The sequence below is a fragment of the Nyctereutes procyonoides genome, unplaced genomic scaffold, assembly GCF_905146905.1.
Source record: "Nyctereutes procyonoides isolate TBG_1078 unplaced genomic scaffold, NYPRO_anot_genome, whole genome shotgun sequence".
NCBI lineage: Eukaryota > Metazoa > Chordata > Mammalia > Carnivora > Canidae > Nyctereutes > Nyctereutes procyonoides.
The window spans coordinates 6,248,105-6,264,392 of record NW_026575025.1 but is presented as its reverse complement, the minus strand read 5'-3'; the positions used below and the strand labels follow the sequence as shown (position 1 = coordinate 6,264,392).

The 16,288-nt window shown below is 49.9% G+C and overlaps 1 protein-coding gene across 2 annotated transcripts in view; it reads left to right on the top strand.

Annotated features, from left to right (window-relative positions):
• Positions 1–16,288, top strand: part of CARS1 (cysteinyl-tRNA synthetase 1) — a 48,397-nt gene that overhangs the window by 18,429 nt on the left and 13,680 nt on the right. For both annotated transcript variants that reach the window (XM_055313911.1, XM_055313905.1), the window contains 5 exons: positions 8,588–8,728; positions 8,958–9,046; positions 10,912–11,033; positions 15,354–15,466; positions 15,983–16,111. In XM_055313911.1, coding sequence (XP_055169886.1) covers positions 8,588–8,728; positions 8,958–9,046; positions 10,912–11,033; positions 15,354–15,466; positions 15,983–16,111 — 594 coding nt within the window. The remainder of the gene's footprint in view (positions 1–8,587; positions 8,729–8,957; positions 9,047–10,911; positions 11,034–15,353; positions 15,467–15,982; positions 16,112–16,288) is intronic.

Here is a 16,288-nt window from a genome sequence, read left to right as displayed (position 1 = left end):
AAGTGTGTTGTGCTGACACATTTCCGGGGTTGTATGAATTTGGGTATACACTGGCACTTTAGAGTGTCAGGTTCTTTCCTTCTATCAGTGGGGCATAAACTAGTGGTTTGGGTCTCTCATGAGGTCTCGTCTGAGCACTCATCCTCTGCCTCATTTTCCACTGAGCGTCTTTTTCTTTTTATTATTATTATTATTTTTTATTTATTCATGAGAGACACACAGAGAGAGACACACACACAAGCAGAGGGAGAAGCAGGCTCCACGCAGGGAGCCCGACGTTGGACTCCATCCCAGGTCTCCAGGATCAGGCCCCGGGCCGAAGGCAGGCGCTAAACCGCTGAGCCACCTGGGCTGCCCTGAGCTATCTTTTTCTTATGGGATTATAGGCATTCTTACTCCTGGACACTAATCCTTTGTCATTTAAATATGTTGCACTTTATCCCAGTCTCTGGCTTTTCTTTTCACTACTTTTAATAGCAGAGGGTCTTACTTTTAACACAGTCCAACATATCCACTTTTTGTTTTTGTACTTAGTATGTTTGTGTTCTGTGACAGCTCTGTGTGTATGGGTCTGTAGGTTCTTTTCTGTTGGTCAATTCCCCCATCCTGGGTGAGCTGTCATGGTGTGTTTATTCTGTGTTTGTTCTTCAGGTATGTTTTGAGTTCTCACCTGGTCCTATTCCAGGAGAGACACTGTCGGGATTTTAAATATTGAATGGAAGCATTGTTTCAGACTGGTTGGTCCTCTCCATTCTGTCTCTCTGTTTCATCTGTGGCTTTAAAGACCTGTTTTTTAGAGCAGTTTCAGGTTCACAGCAAAATTGAGAGGAAGGTATAGAGATTGCCCATGTGCCCTGTCTTCCCCCCAGAACCTCCCCCACTATTAGCATATCCACCAAACTGGCATGTGTGTTATAGCTGATGAACCAGCACCGACACAGTGTCCTCACCCAGAGCCCACAGATGACACCAGGGTTCTCTCTTGGGGGTGCACATTCTATGGGTGTAGACAGCTGTGTCATGGTTCCTATCTACTCTGCAGAGTACTTTTCCTGCCTGAAGAAGACTCCATGCTCCGCCTGTTCATCCCTCCCCCCAGCCCCTGGAAATCACTGATCTCTTTGCTGCCTCCATGATTTTCCCATTCCAGAATGCCACAGAGTTGGAATCCTATAGCGTGTGACCTTCTCAAATGGGCTTTTCTCGCCAAGTGTACATTTTAGGGTCCTCCATGTCTTTTCATGGCTTGATAGCTCATTTGTCTCTAGTTCTAGATAACATTCCATCATCTGGATGGACTGCAGCTTGTTTATCCATCCATCTACGAAAGTGCATCTTTGTTGCTTCCAAATTTAGGCAATTGTGAAAAAGCCACTAGAAACATCTGTGTACAGGTTTTTATGTGCACATAAGTTTTCAGCTTCTTTAGGTCAATGCCAAGGAGCATGACTACTGGATCATATGGTAAGAGTATGTTCAGATTTGTAAGAAACCACAAATCATCTTCCAAAGTGGCTGTACCATGTTTCATCCCCCCGCCCCGGCCCCCCAGCAGCGAATGAGAGTTACTTTTGTTCTGGATTTTCTTAGCATCAGGTATTGTCAGTGTTTGTGTTTTGGCCATTCTAATAGGTGTGTGATGGTATCTCGTTGTTGTGATTTGCATTTCCCTGAGACATAGGATGTGGAGCATCTCTTCTCATGTGTTTATTTGCCATCTATGTATCTTCTTGTTTGAGGTGCCTGTTCAGGTCTTTGGCCCATTTTTTATCGGGTTGATTGTTTTCTTATTATTGAGTTTATATACTTTGGATAGTAGTCCCTTTTTTTTTTCTCAAGATTTTATTTATTTATTCATGAGAGAAACAGAGATATAGGCAGAGGGAGAAGCAAGCTTCTTCCAGGGAGCCCAACGTGGAACTCGATCCTGGGACTCCAGGATCACGCCCTGAGCTGAAGGCAGATACTCAACCTCCAAGCTACCCAGGCATCCCTGGATTATAGTCCTTTATCAGATGTGTCTTTGGCAGATATTTTCTCCTAGCCTGTAACTCATTTTTTAAATTTTCTGGACAGTGTCTTTCCCAGAGCAAAAATGTTTAATGAAGTATAGCACACCACTTCTTCCTTTTATGGATTGTGCCATCCGTGTTACAGCGAAAAAGTCATTGCCACACGCAGCCTAGGGTAGATTTGCCTCTGTGTGATCTTCTAGTTTCACAGTTTTGCATTTCACTCTTAGGTCTGTGATCCATCCTGAGTCAATTTTTGGGAAGGTGAAAATACTGGATCTAGAGTTGTTTTGTATATGGATGTCCGGTAGCTACAGCACCTTTTGTTGAAGGACCCTATTTTTTTTCTTCTACTGAATGGCCTTTGCTCATCTGTCACAGTACAGGGAACTGTACTTGTGTGGGTCTATTTCTGGGCTCTCTCTTCTGTTCCCTTGATCTATTTATCTCTTTTGGCAACATCACATTGTCTTGATTACTATGGTTTTATAGGAAGTCTTGAAGTTGGGTAGTGTCAGGCCTCCAATTTTGCTCTACTTCAATATTGAGTTGGCTCTTTGGGGTCTTTGGCCTCCGTACAAACTAAGAATCTGCTTGTTGACATGGGTAAAATGCCATCCTGGGATTTAGATTGGGGTTGCTTTGGATCTCCAGATCACTCTGGGAAGAGCTGACATCCTGACAATGTTGACTCTCCTATCTGTGAATATGAAATAGCTCTCCGCTGACTTAGTTCTTCATTGGTTTCCTTCATGAAAATTTTATAGTTTCCTCATGTGGATCTTGTACCCGGTTAGATTTATACTATTTCATTTTAGGGCGTGCTAATGTAAATCTTTTATCACATTCCACTTGTTATAATTTTTTTTTTAAATTTTTATTTATTTATGATAGGCACACAGTGAGAGAGAGAGAGGCAGAGACACAGGCAGAGGGAGAAGCAGGCTCCATGCACCGGGAGCCCGACATGGGATTCGATCCCAGGTCTCCAGGATCGCGCCCTGGGCCAAAGGCAGGCGCCAAACCACTGCGCCACCCAGGGATCCCCACTTGTTATAATTTTATGTCTTCCTTCCCAGTGAATATGCCTTTTATTTTTTTAATTTTATTTATTTATTTATTTATTTATTTATTTATTTATTTATATTTATTTATTTATTTATTTATGATAGTCACAGAGAGAGAGAGAGAGAGAGAGAGAGAGAGAGAGAGAGAGAGAGAGGCAGAGGCAGAGACATAGGCAGAGGAAGAAGCAGGCTCCACGCACCGGGAGCCCGATGTGGGATTCGATCGCGGGTCTCCAGGATCACGCCCTGGGCCAAAGGCAGGCGCCAAACCGCTGCGCCACCCAGGGATCCCTGAATATGCCTTTTATTTCCTTTTCTTGTTTTACTGCATTAGCAAAGATTTCTAGTAGGAGGTTGGAAAGGAGTGGCCCGAGGGAACATCCTTGCCTTGTTCTGGATCTTAATGGTGAGCTGGTTTCTCACCTTGAAGTATGATGTTAGCTCTAGGATTTTTACAGATGTTCTTTATCAAGTTGAGGGAGTTTATCACTCTTCCTTGTTTTCTGAGAGTTTTTATTATGAATGGGTGTTGGATTTTGTTCTTTGCTTTTTCTGTATCTTTCAAAGCCATCATGGCATTTTACTTTTTTTAGTCTGTTGATGTAACAATTACATTAATTGATTTTTATATTGTTGAGCCACCCTTGCATACCTGTGATAAATCCAGCTTGGCCATGCTATATAATTTTTTTTAGACTTTTGTGGATTTAGCTTGCTAATATTTTGTTAAGGATTTTTCCATCATGTTCATGAGAGATATTGGCCTTAGTTTTCTGTTCTTGTAATGTCTTTGGTTTTGGCATCAGGGTAATGCTGTCCTCCTAGAATGAGTTAGGTAGTCCCTCTGCTTTTGTCTTCTGAAAAACTATAGAAAATTGATATAATTTATTCTTAAGTGTTTGGTAAAATTCACCAGTGAATCCCTCTGGGCCTGGCAATTTCGGTTTGGGAAAGTTATGAATTATTAATTAAATCTCTTTAATAGGAGCACCTGGGTGGCTCAGTGGTTGAGCATCAGCCTTTGGCTCAGGTCGTGATCCCGGGATCAAGTCCCACATAGAGCGCCTCAGGGGAGCCTGCTTCTCCCTGTCCCTGTGTCTCTGCCTCTCTCTGTGTCTCTCATGAATAATTAAAATCTTTTAAAAATATAATAAAATAAATAAATCTCTTTAATAGCTAATAGACTTTTCAGATTGTTTATATCATCTTGTGTGGGTTTTGGTAGCTTGTGTCTTTCAAAGAATTGGTCTATCAATGCAGGTTGTCTAACTTGGGTGCACAGAGTTGTGTGTAGTATGTCTTTATTATGCCTTTTTTTTTAAGATTTATTTATTCATGAGAGACACAGAGAAAGAGAGGCAGAGACACAGGCAGAGGAAGAAACAGAGGGAGAAGCAGGCTCCCTATCGGGAGCCCGATGCAGGACTCAATCCCTGATCCCGGGATCACACCCTGAGCTGAAGGCAGATAGATGCTCAACTGCTGAGCCATCCAAGCGTCCCCTTTATTATGCTTTTAATTTCTGTGAGTTCTGTAGTGATATCTTTCTTTGGTTTTTGGTTCTCTCTCCTTTTTCTAAGGTAGTAGCCTGGCTAGAGGCTCATCGATTTTATTCATTTTCTCAAAGAACCAGTTTCTGGTTTTGTTGATTTTTTCTTAATGGATTTCCTGTTTTCTGCTTTAATTTTTATTATTTCTTTTCTTCCATTTTTGGACCTGGACCTTTCTTTTTCTAGTTTCCTAAGGTGGAAGCTTAGATGATTGATTTTAGACCTCTTTTCTTTTCTAATTGGTACACCCAGTGTTACAGACTTCCTCTAAGCATTGTTTTTGCTGTATCTCACAAATTTTGATAAGGTGTGTTTTCATTTTCATTTAGGTCAAAAATTTTAAATTTTTTCTCAAGATTCTACCTGTGTGTCCTTTGGAAGCGTGTTGGTTGATCTCCGTGCATCATGGGGATTTTCCTGCTCTCTTTCTCGATTTCCAGTTCTGTTCCACAGTGCTCTGAGAGTAGATGCAATGTATGATTTCTGGCCTTTTAAATTTGTTCAGGCGTGTTTTACAGCCCAGCTCGTGGTGTGTGCTGGTGCATATTCCACATGGTCTTGAGCAGAATGTTCTGCCCCTGTTGGATGAAGTGGTCGGTGGTTGTGCATTAGATCCAGCTGATGCTGGTGCTGTTGAGTGCCACTGGATGCATATCGATCTGCTGCCTGCTGCTCTGTCCACGGCTGAGGAGGGCTGCTGGTGGCCCTGGCTACCTTCGTGGACTCACCTGTTTCTCCTTGCAGTTCTGTGTGCTGTTGCCTCATGTCATTTGATGCCATGCTGTTGGGCCCATACACCTCCAGCACCACTGTCTTGAAGAACTGACCCCCGTGTCCTGTCAGGCTCTCCTTTATCCCTGATGACTCTCCTTGCTTGTCTGCTCTGTCTGCAACTAGCTACTCCTGATTGATTTTGAATTGTGCTACCATAGTACTTTTTTCTCCAGCCATTTACTTTTAATGTATATGTATCTTTATATCTGAAGTGGATTCCTCGTCGACAATGTACAGTTGGGGCTTGTATTTTGATCCACCTGACTCATTCAAGTGGTGCGTTTATTTTATTTATATTTTTAGATTTTTATTTATTTGTGAGAAAGAAAGCATGCAGGAGCAGGGGGAAAGGTAAAAAGAGAGAGAGAAGCAGGTTCCCTGCTGAGCAGAGAACCCAGCGCAGGGTTCCATCCCAGGACCCCAGGATCATGACCTGAGCAGAGGGCAGGCACTTCACTGACTGAGCACCCCCCACTCACTGGTGCATTTAGACCACTGACATTGCCAGTGACATGAAGATTGTCGGGTCCCTGGCCACTGTGTGTACTGTTTTCCATCTGATGTCCTTGCTCCTTGTTCCTATTTTTGGAACTCTTTTTCTGTTTTTTTTTTTTTTTTTTTTTTTTTTTTTGTAGTTTTAATTGAGCATTTTACGTGATTTCACTTTCTCTCCTCTTATGGCATATAATTTTGTACTTTTTTCTTTTTAACCTTTTTTTAGGTTGCCCTAGAGTTTGCAACATACACTCACAACTAATTTCCATCCACTTTCAAAGACACTATACGACACAGCCCCGGGGGTACTTTACAATAATAGAATGATCCTAGTTCTGCCTCCTGTCTTTACTTTGTTGCTGTCGCTCATTTTACATGTCTATAAACATGGGAGTGGGAATGCTCTGTGTGCATAAAGGATGTACATAAGCATGCAGATTGACATGTTCTTGCTATTACTATTTTGAACAAACTCTTATCTGTTAGATCAGTTAAGAAAAACCAAAGGTTTGGGGCATCTGCATGGCTCAGTTGGTTGAGCTGAGTCTGCTGGAGATTCTTTCTCTCCCTCTGCCCCTCCACACTCACATTCTCTCCCTCTCTGTCAGATAAAATTTTTTTATTTTTATTTTATTTTTTTAAAAATTTTTTTTAAAAAGGAAAAATAAAAATTTTCATTTTACCTTCACATCTTCTCTCTTTCACTGTGCAGACCCAAGTTTCTGACCTCTATTATTTTTGTTCTCTCTAAAGAACTTCTTTTCACATTTCTTGCAAAGTAGGTCTACTGGCAACAAGTTCCCTTGATTTTTGTTTGCCTGAGAGCCTTTATTTACCTCTGTTTTTGAAGGATAAGCTCACAGAGTTCTGAGTTCTGGGGTGGTGAGTGTTTCCTCTCCACACTTAAATATCCCCCGTGTCTCTTCTTGCTTGTATGCTTTGCAGGGACAAGTCAAATACAGTGCTTATCTTATTCCTTTAGGCAAGGTGTTTGTCTTCTGATTTCTTTCAGGATTTTATGACCTTTGATTTTTTTCTCAAAGACTCTATTTATTCATGAGAGACACAGAGAGAGACAGAGACATAGACAGGAGAAGCAGGCTCCCTATGGGGAGCCTGATGTGGGACTTGATCCCAGGACCCAGGATCACGACCTGAGCTGAAGGCAGATGCTCAACTATTGAGCTGCTAGGTTCCCACCTTTGATTTTCTGCAGCTTGTCTGTGGAATGCCTGGGTGTCATGTTTTGGACATTCGTCCTGCCAGATGTTCTCTGAGCTTCCTGTGTCTGCAGTTCAGGTGTTTCTCCGCTCATTCCTCCCATCCTTTCCTTGTGGCCTCCCCATGGGCACACGTCACACCTTCTGTGCTTGTCTTGTGGTCCTTGGCCATTCTGTTGGGTATCGTTGGGTCCCTAAGAACGTGGATGGTCTGCTTTGCCATTGGGAGCCTCTGGCACTGGGATGGGATCCTCTTGTCGGCCGCATCCACTCCATGGGTGAGTCCATCAGAGATGTTCTTCATTTCTGTCTCGGGGTCATCCATCTCCAGAGTCTCCTCATTTTCTCAGGACATCCTTCTCTCTGCTCACCTTGCCCCTCTGTTCTAGCTTGCAGTCAGGCTTATGCATTAGAGTCCCAAGCGTGTCCATCCTGGTGGTTTTAAGCCCCTGGGCTGGGAGTTGCAGGATCCCTGCTGCACCTGCTTCTGCTGCTGCTCTGTGTCTTCAAGTTGTTTCTTTGCGTTGTGCTATGGCTTGTCATTTTTCTCAGCACCAGATGTGGGATACGGAGCAAAAGGGCCTGCTGTGAGCGGGCCAGCGGGGAGGGGGCCAGGCTCGGGGGTGGCCTCGTCCCAAGTGCTGTGCTTGGGGCTGGGTCTCTGGTGTGCCACGCCTCTGGACTGAGAGTGCTGAGAAGTCCCGCTCACCCCTCGCCAGCCCAGCAGTGTTCACAGGGGTATCCTACCTGGGACTCTTGGTGGAAGCATCTAGCTGCCCTTCTTCTGTCGGCATCATGCATACAAATGCACTCAACCTGCGTGTCCACATCCACTTCCCCCTCCACCCTTCCTTCTTTGCCCTTTCGCCCCCACTAGTGAACTGCAGACCACCCTCCTGTCCCCACGTCCCTGTCCCTTCACATGCTGAAAACCCTGGGTTCCTCCACAGCCGAACCTCAGGGTCCCCGCTAGCCTTCAAGGCTCAGGCCATGACATCAGAGATGGACATGTCTCCTATGTGACGTGGTGCTGTGGTGACAGGACATGTCTTGGATTAACTCTGCACCGTGTGGTGTGTGAAATGGAGCTGGTGTCTTCAGTTGACGGCATCTGGCAGGACGTTGTGGTCTTGACTCCTCTGTCTAGGACGGGGGCTCTGCACATCACCTGACACCGGTGTGTCCGGTGTCCTGGCCATGGACTGCTGCACCATGCGCTCCTGGCCTGCACCATGCTGGCAGGAGTCAGACCTCCCGAACGTGCCTCTGAAGCCCCTGTTTACAGAGTGTGTTTGCGTCAGTGCTAAGCCCTTTATGTGAACACCATGGTCTCTTGGAAGTGGCAGCTCCTCATGGAGCAGGGCTTTGCATGGCACATCTTTGAATTAGAGGCCGTGATTAACACAGACCAAGTGCACAAGACACAGTCCTGTTATAAACTTGTACATGCCTGTGCATGTTCTCTTCAGGTACTGTTGGAAGAAGCAAAGGACTTGCTCTCTGACTGGCTGGACTCCACACTCGGCAGTGAGGTCACTGACAATTCTATTTTCTCCAAACTGCCCAAGTTCTGGGAAGAGGAATTCCACAAAGACATGGAAGCCCTGAACGTAAGTGTAGCCAGTGGACTGACGCTTGCTCTCTGGGCCCTGGTGCCTGAAAGGCCTCATGTGGCCCAGGCCATCATCCTAATTGCACGCACGCTAAATGAGGTTTAAAATGAGAACTGAGGGCACGAGGGGCTTCTTGGCCAGCATCTGGTCCTGCTGCTTCCCTGGGCGCTCGCCTGAGGCTGCTGTTGCGGAAGGAAGAACTGGGACTTTCTCTCATCGTCCCCAGGTTCTCCCTCCAGACGTCTTAACCCGCGTTAGTGAATACGTGCCAGAGATTGTGAACTTCGTCCAGAAGATTGTGGACAATGGCTACGGGTAAGATGTGCGCCCTCTGCGGGGCAGGGCTCCATCCAGGGAAGGCTTTCCAAGAAGGCAGCCTCTCCGTCTCTGAGTGGGGATGCAGAGCCGGGGACCCTCTGGGGGATAGGGTGCCACTGGCGCTGCTGTCACCAAGCCCACAGACCAGGTGGCTTAAACAGCAGAAATGTATTTCCTCACAGCTCCAGATGGCAGATGACTGAGGCCATCATGCCAGTGGGGCAGATTCCTCTGAGGGCCTTGAGGGAAGGATCTGTCCCAGCCCTTCCTTGACTTACAGGCAGTGGCTGTCTCAAACTGTTCACACACTTGTCGCTCTGCACATGGGCTGTTTGGGCTCCTTTAGTGTCCTGATGTTACCCTCTTATGTAGACACCTGCTTAGGAGTCACACTGGGTTAGGGCTCACCCTGGTGACCTCACCTAACTTCTGGGAAGGCTCTATCCAAATACATTTGTGTTTCGAGGTGCTGGCGGCTAGGACTACACCATATGAATTTGGGGAGGACATGATTGAGCCTGCAGCCTCACTGTAGCAGCACCCCTTCACACGCTGACCTCGTGGCAGGCCTCTGTGCTCTGTCCCACTGGGTCCTCAGCTTCAGGCTTGCTTCATAAGAGAGCTCTTTGGGCTTTCCTTGGTATTGGCTGCCATCAAACAGGTATTTAGCTGTAGGGACACCATCTCTTTGTTCAAGGCAAGGAGGAAAAGCAAGAGGGTGTTGCTGGCTATGCCCTGCCTACAGCAGGAGTCCCCAGCACTGACTTGCTCATGAAGGCCGGCACCTGGACCCAGCCCCGCCAGGTGGGCTGTGCAGGCCCTTTACTTGGGCCGAGGCCAGGATGGGGGTGCTGTAGGAGCTCGTGGCCTGCAGTCCACCGGGGTGCCCGGAGCTAAGAGCATGAGCATGGGGCCTAGACTGGTGAGCATGGACCTGCCAGGTGTCTGGAGGCATCAGCCCTGCCATGCGGGCAGTGAGGGCATTTATCTCTGAGTCACCTCCCAGGGCATGTGTGTTCCCTTGGGGGCCCTCACCTGGCTGTGATTCCACATACTCTGCCCTGGCCCCGGTCTATGATCCTAGTACCACCTGACTGCGGGAAACACTGTGCAAGTGTTCGAAGTCCATATGGTCAGAAATCAACAATGAATGGAGGCTCAAATGGGAGTGTTGTGTCTACAGCACATGGTACCTGTTTGTGGCGCTCCTGCTCTAGGAGCTCGCTTCCTGCTTCGCAGGGCAGACGAGGCATCCACCCAACAACGTGAGACATGCAGAACCCCTAGCACAGTCCCGGAGCAGCACAGGCCGCCCGGGAGTGATGGTGCCTCCTCTCTCCCTGTCACTTAACATGATCGCTGCAGGGCAACACCAGGGTGTGTGCCAAACTGAGTGATCGGGGCAAGGCCGTGGTGGGAGAAGGCAGATCATTCTGGGCTGGAGTAATCTGCTTCTGGGAGGCAGAGAGCCGTGGCTGGGCCACGCAGGTGGGTAGAATGTAGCTAGAGTGAGGACGTGGCACCCAGGACTGCGCTATCACGAGGCGAGGGGCAGGGCAGGAGCTGCCGGGCACAGGGTCTGCAGAGGGACGGGCTGCCCAGGCAGGGAAGGAGGGGTTGGCCTCCAGGGCATGAAGTGTCCTTGTCAGGTGCTCGGCCTGCGCGGTGGCCGCGGGTGAGGGTTGGGTGCATCACAGAGCTGCGGGAGGCCCAAGCCGGCCCCGGGCATGGAGGGCAGAGCCGAGGGGAAGCGGCCCACAGCCTGTGTCACCCTTTGGCTCTTTGTGTCGTCCTCCTGTGAGGTGCTCTGGGCCGTCTTCAGATCTGTCATGCTTGCCCACACCCTACTTCTTATTTTCCAGCTATGCTTCAAATGGGTCCGTCTACTTCGATACGGTGAAGTTTGCTTCCAGTGAGAGACACTCCTATGGGAAGCTGGTGCCCGAGGCTGTTGGAGACCAGAAAGCCCTGCAGGAAGGGGAAGGTAAACAGCTGGGTGCAGGTGGTGGGTGTTCCAGCTGAGGCAACGCAGCCTCGTTCCCTCAGGATTTTAGGAGTTTTCCAGGGAAGCAAAAAAGCCGGTATATCCAAGACCATCTTGAAAAGCATGACAGACCTCAGGGCCGGGGCTATAGGGCTGGCGTTCATGGTGGCGAGAGCACCTGAGGGTCAGGGTGGTACATTGGCCAGTGTGTTGGGCGCCCAGCACTGGTGTGTTTGGAATATGCAGGTTGTGACCCACTGAACGAGGGTGTAGAAGTCACCCACACAGGGTTGGCAGGCAGTCCCCTTGGCGTCTGAGCTCCTGCTTTGGGAACTGAAAACCCCAGAGCTGTTTAGATTGAAGGCAGTTTCAATACTCCTGTGCAGAGGAAGTGGGGCCCAGGTTCAGAGTAGGCACCATGAGACGGGGGCAGAGCAGAGCCAGAGAGCCGGGCAGCAGGCACCTGTTTGTTATGAGGCAGCTGGGGCTCACCTTTGCATGGTTATTTTGAAAGGTGCCCCGGGACAAGCCAGGCAGGAACCCTAGGGTCAGGTCCTGCGTGAGCGTCCCAGCTCTGGGTGTGAGCAGGGGTGTCACACCATCGGTGCCTGGGCAGCACCTCAGTACAGCGGTTCTCTCGTCCCACCAAGACGTGTGCATCACAGCAGCCCTTGTGCTCATCTTGATTTGGGTATAGCTGACGCTCACAGGTATGAGCTGCACGGGGGCACACACCTGCAGATTGTTCTGGATAAGGGCAGGGCAGTACTGCACACATCCCCTTCTGTTTTTTTCCATAACCTCTTCTCTGGCTTACATTTGGTTAGAACACTGTGTGTGACACATGTTCATGTACCATTCATGCTGTTGCTGGGGCTCTATCCAGCAGTGGGCTCTTCATGGTTTTGGTTTTGGGGAATTATTTGCAGATTTTCAAGTGCATGCTGGGATCAGCACCCCCAGCCCCCTGCCCAGCGTTGTTCAGGGTCATCTGTATTAAATGTGGACATGTGGCTTTCTCTGGACCAGGCTAAAGTAGGAGTGTCTTTCATGGTGTATTTTCCACCCTTAACACTTCCAGGGACTCGGGCAGACCACACAAGCATCATTCCCGTGGTACAGGGATTGCTGGGGCCCGTGCTGTTTTCCCTCCAGTTTTCTGGAAGGTAGTTTGGCCATAAAAGTGTTCATACTTTTGGATCAAGTAATTTCACCTTTAGGACTCTGTCACAAAGAGACATCAGAACCTAACACGAAACGATGAGTGGTGTGGACTAAGGGTAGATAGACTAAATTCAGTAGCATCATCACCAGACCCCAGGGCATTGAAGGCTAAAGGCATTTTTTTTTTAAATTTTTAAATTTATTCATTCATGAGAGACACAGAGAGAGAGAGAAGCAGAGACATAGGCAGAGGGAGAAGCAGGCTTCCTGCGGGGAGCCTGACATGGGACTCGACCCCGGGTCTCCAGGATCATGCCCTGGGCTGAAGGCCGTGCTAAACCGCTGAGCCACCCGGGCTGCCCAAGCTAAAGGCATTTTGTCAGCATAGAGGAGGCATCTCCTTGGAGGGCAGTCGGGGGCTTGTGTGGACAGCAGCGTGGCCCCTGCAGCCCGGCATCCTTGGAGACAGACACAGCGAGGGAGGGAGGCGCCAGGCTCGGATCACAAGCTGATGGCTCAGCCAGGCATGCAATGCCTGGGGTGCATGAGGAGTGGGGCTTTGTGTAGCAGGTTGCCTTCTAGCACTAATCAGGGCAGGGCCCCTCGCCTGTACTCATGCCAGACCCACATGGCCGCAGAGTTCTCTGTGGCTCCCTTGGAGTCGCCTGTCTCACAGACTGTGTCATCTGTGCATGACACCATGGGGTGGGTCCCGGGACTAAAGGGCCACGGACAGTGTACAGACATGTTTACAGTCACAGTCCTGAGTGACCATAGCAGAAGAAACCCCGGGGGACGCCACTCAGCTGCAGGAATGCCTCCCACGGCACAACCTGCTGGGTAGGGCAGCCTGTGGTTCTGAATGCAGTTGTTAAAGAACAAAGATGGAAGGTGGGTGGGGTGAGTTGCCAGAAAGGTCAGGGAGGAGCAGTGGAGAGAGCAAGAGAAAACAATTGAGAGAGTGGAGCGGAAATCATAAAAAGTAAGCAGTTGCTTCCTCACAAAGGTGAATGAAATGAGAAAACATGTCGCAATACTGATGAATGAACACAGAAGATTCACAGATATATCCAGACAAAACCAATGTGACTAGAGACGGCAGAGTCTTAAAGGCCAGGGAGCGCACAGACTGGCAGGGTGCAGGAGGCCGCCTCCACGGTCTGGGGGATGGAGAGCCCTGGGGATGGGAGGGCACACGCAGCTGTACAGCAGACCTTGCCATCTGGCCCCAGCTGGGTTCCTCTTGTTCCTTTTTTTTTTTTTTTTTTTTTAGTTTAAGTAATCTCTACACCCAACGTGGGGCTTGCTTTAACTCACAACCCTGAGGTCGAGAGTCTCCCTTTTCTGATGAAGCCAGCCGGATGCCTCCGGAGTTCCTAAATATGGCTTGTTCTTGGACCTTTTTTTTCCACACGGACTTTAGACTCCCTTTGTATTCCAGGGACAAGAGCAGGAGAATCCAGCAGCAAATACAGAGGCACGTGCCCTCCTTTGGGAACAGTCCTGCTTCCAGGGCGATGGGACAACCTCTGGGGTGCAGGACAGTAGTGGAGAGGGGGGCCTGGAGCCGCCTTGGGGTCGCAGGGGTTGCCTCTGGGGAGGGAGACAAGAAGGGACAGCAGGGGAGTAGAAGGGATGGTGTGACAACTCCTTACAAAATCTAGAGCAAATAGCGAGTATTACCAAAGTGACATTTTTGAAGCGCGGGAGATGGCGTGTGTGTAAGGGGATCCTATTAGCTCTGTCACAGAATTTTTCATAAATTTTAAAAATCATGTACATTCACAAGTAACTATGTTTGTAATAATGGAAATTAAAAGCCTAAATACACATCATCTGCCAAACACAGGGTCACTGAAAGAATGTGCTGGCACTGGGTCAGACTCTGAGCCACTGGTGTGGCTGTGACCTGCTCAGGAGCAAAGGTGGGGTTTGCCCTGCTGCTTGGGTAGATTCCTTCCTTTGTCTTTTCGGGTTTTTTTGTTTTTGTTTTTGTTCTTGTTTTTTTTTTAAGATTTATATATTCATGAGAGACACAGAGAGGCAGAGACATAGGCAGAGGGAGAAGCAGACTCCTAGTGGGGAGCCTGATGCAGGACTTGATCCCAGGACCCGGGGATCACAACCTGAGCCAAAGGCAGACACTCAACCACTGAGCCACCCAGGTGCCCCTAGTTCCCTTACTTTGTGATCCTGGCATTTGCTTCCTGATTCTCTCTCATATTTTCCGAGTTTCCTACTCAGTGCGCCCGTGTTGTAGCCTCAGGTCTGTTGTGGAAACACCATCAGCGTGGTGCTCTCCCTGCAGCTGTTGTCAGGCTGTTGTCAGGCTGTTGGGGCGACTTCAAGGTTCTCGAAAGGTGCTGGTAATGGAGGTCGGGCTGCAGTTTGCGACCTGGGACACTAGGCGGGGCTGTCACTCCTGTTCCGGAGCTGCCCGCCAGGGGGCCACAGCACCCAGGGAAGGGCGCATTGCTGCCATGCACCGGGGCACCGGGGCGCCTTTGCAGGCCCTGGCGCTGTCCTCACTCACCTGGTCACTGTCTGAAGGGGACCCTCACGGCCGCTAATGCGTCCCGCAGGTCCAAAGACGTCTCCTACCATGATCATGCATTCCTTTCCCATTGCTCCTGCCGGATGCAAGCTGGCTCGTCCCCAGGGATCTGGCCCTGACTGACCATTTCTGGGAACCGAACTGACCCAGAGGGAGCAGGGCTGTCCTGGTTTGCCACCTCCGGGCCCAAGGGGCCATGCATGGCAGGTTCAGCTGGTGCTTAGAGCTCAGGAAACCAAGGCAGGGAGCCGTGCAGGCCGTCAGTACTAGACCCCACCGTGAGAGCGGGCTCCATACCACGGCCTCACCCCGCAGAGCCGAGTACCCTGACTTGTCCTAGACGGGGGATGAGGCTGAGGGTGCGGGTGGGGAGAGGGGCGTCTGGAGAACTGGTGGGTGTGGTTGAGGCCCCTGGGGAATCACCCTGTGACTCCTGAGCTTACATACTGGGCAGCACGGACGTGGTCATAGTGAGCGGCGTGCTAACCGAAGAAGTAAGCGGAAATGAGAGGCACTGGCCAGTAGCCACCAGAGCGGCCTTGTAGTGACACTGCCGTGCCCACCACGCAGCACTGGGTGACCTGCTTCCCTCGTGTCCACAGGTGACCTGAGCATCTCTGCAGACCGCCTGAGTGAGAAGCGGTCTCCTAACGACTTCGCCCTGTGGAAAGCCTCCAAGCCAGGCGAGCCGTCCTGGCCGTGCCCGTGGGGAAAGGTGTGCTCCTGGGAAGGCACAGGGCTGCCGCGGCACCATCCACCCTGTCCTAGGGACCCAGATGCCACAGAGCCTCGCGGGCCTCTGGGCTTGTGACTTCCTTTCCGGGACTCTGCCCACGTGCTGCTGGGGTGGGGGCGGATTGGACTACCTCCGAGGCCCCTGTATCCCGGTGGCCTTTGACTCTGAGTGTTACCCGCTCCTGGAGGTGAGTCTGCCCTCTGGTGTTCCCTGTGTCAGCAGTCCTGGTGGCCCAGAGCCACGGGATGGGGCTGCTGGTATGTGCTTCTGGTCAAATGCTGGGCAATTCTGGGAGTAACGTGAGCCTCAGCCCCACCTCGGCCTACAAAGCTTGCTGGGAACTAGGCAGCAAGGGCTTCCCTGAGTTTTTCATGTGTGGAACATAACATCTGTTCTAATGAGGCTCAGAGGTTTTAAGGGTTATGAGCACGGGAAAATTGAAGGCTGGGACCCAGGGGGGAGGCCAGTCGGTCACTGGGTCCTTTGAATCTCTAGGGGCGTCCAGGGTGGCACATTGAATGCTCTGCCATGGCGGGCACTCTCCTGGGAGCCTCGATGGACATTCATGGCGGAGGCTTTGACCTCCGGTTTCCCCACCATGACAACGAGCTGGCTCAGTCGGAGGTAGGCAGGGGCTGGGGTCACTGGTTCAACTGGGTGGGTGGGCTTGAGTTTACCCCTGCAGTGGTGGAAACAGCCAGGGGTGCTGCTGGTGAGGTGCTGAGCAGAGCCTCATGCAAACACCAGGGTCCTGCTGGTGGGATTCAAACCCCAACCGTTTGGTCCAATTTCCCACATGAA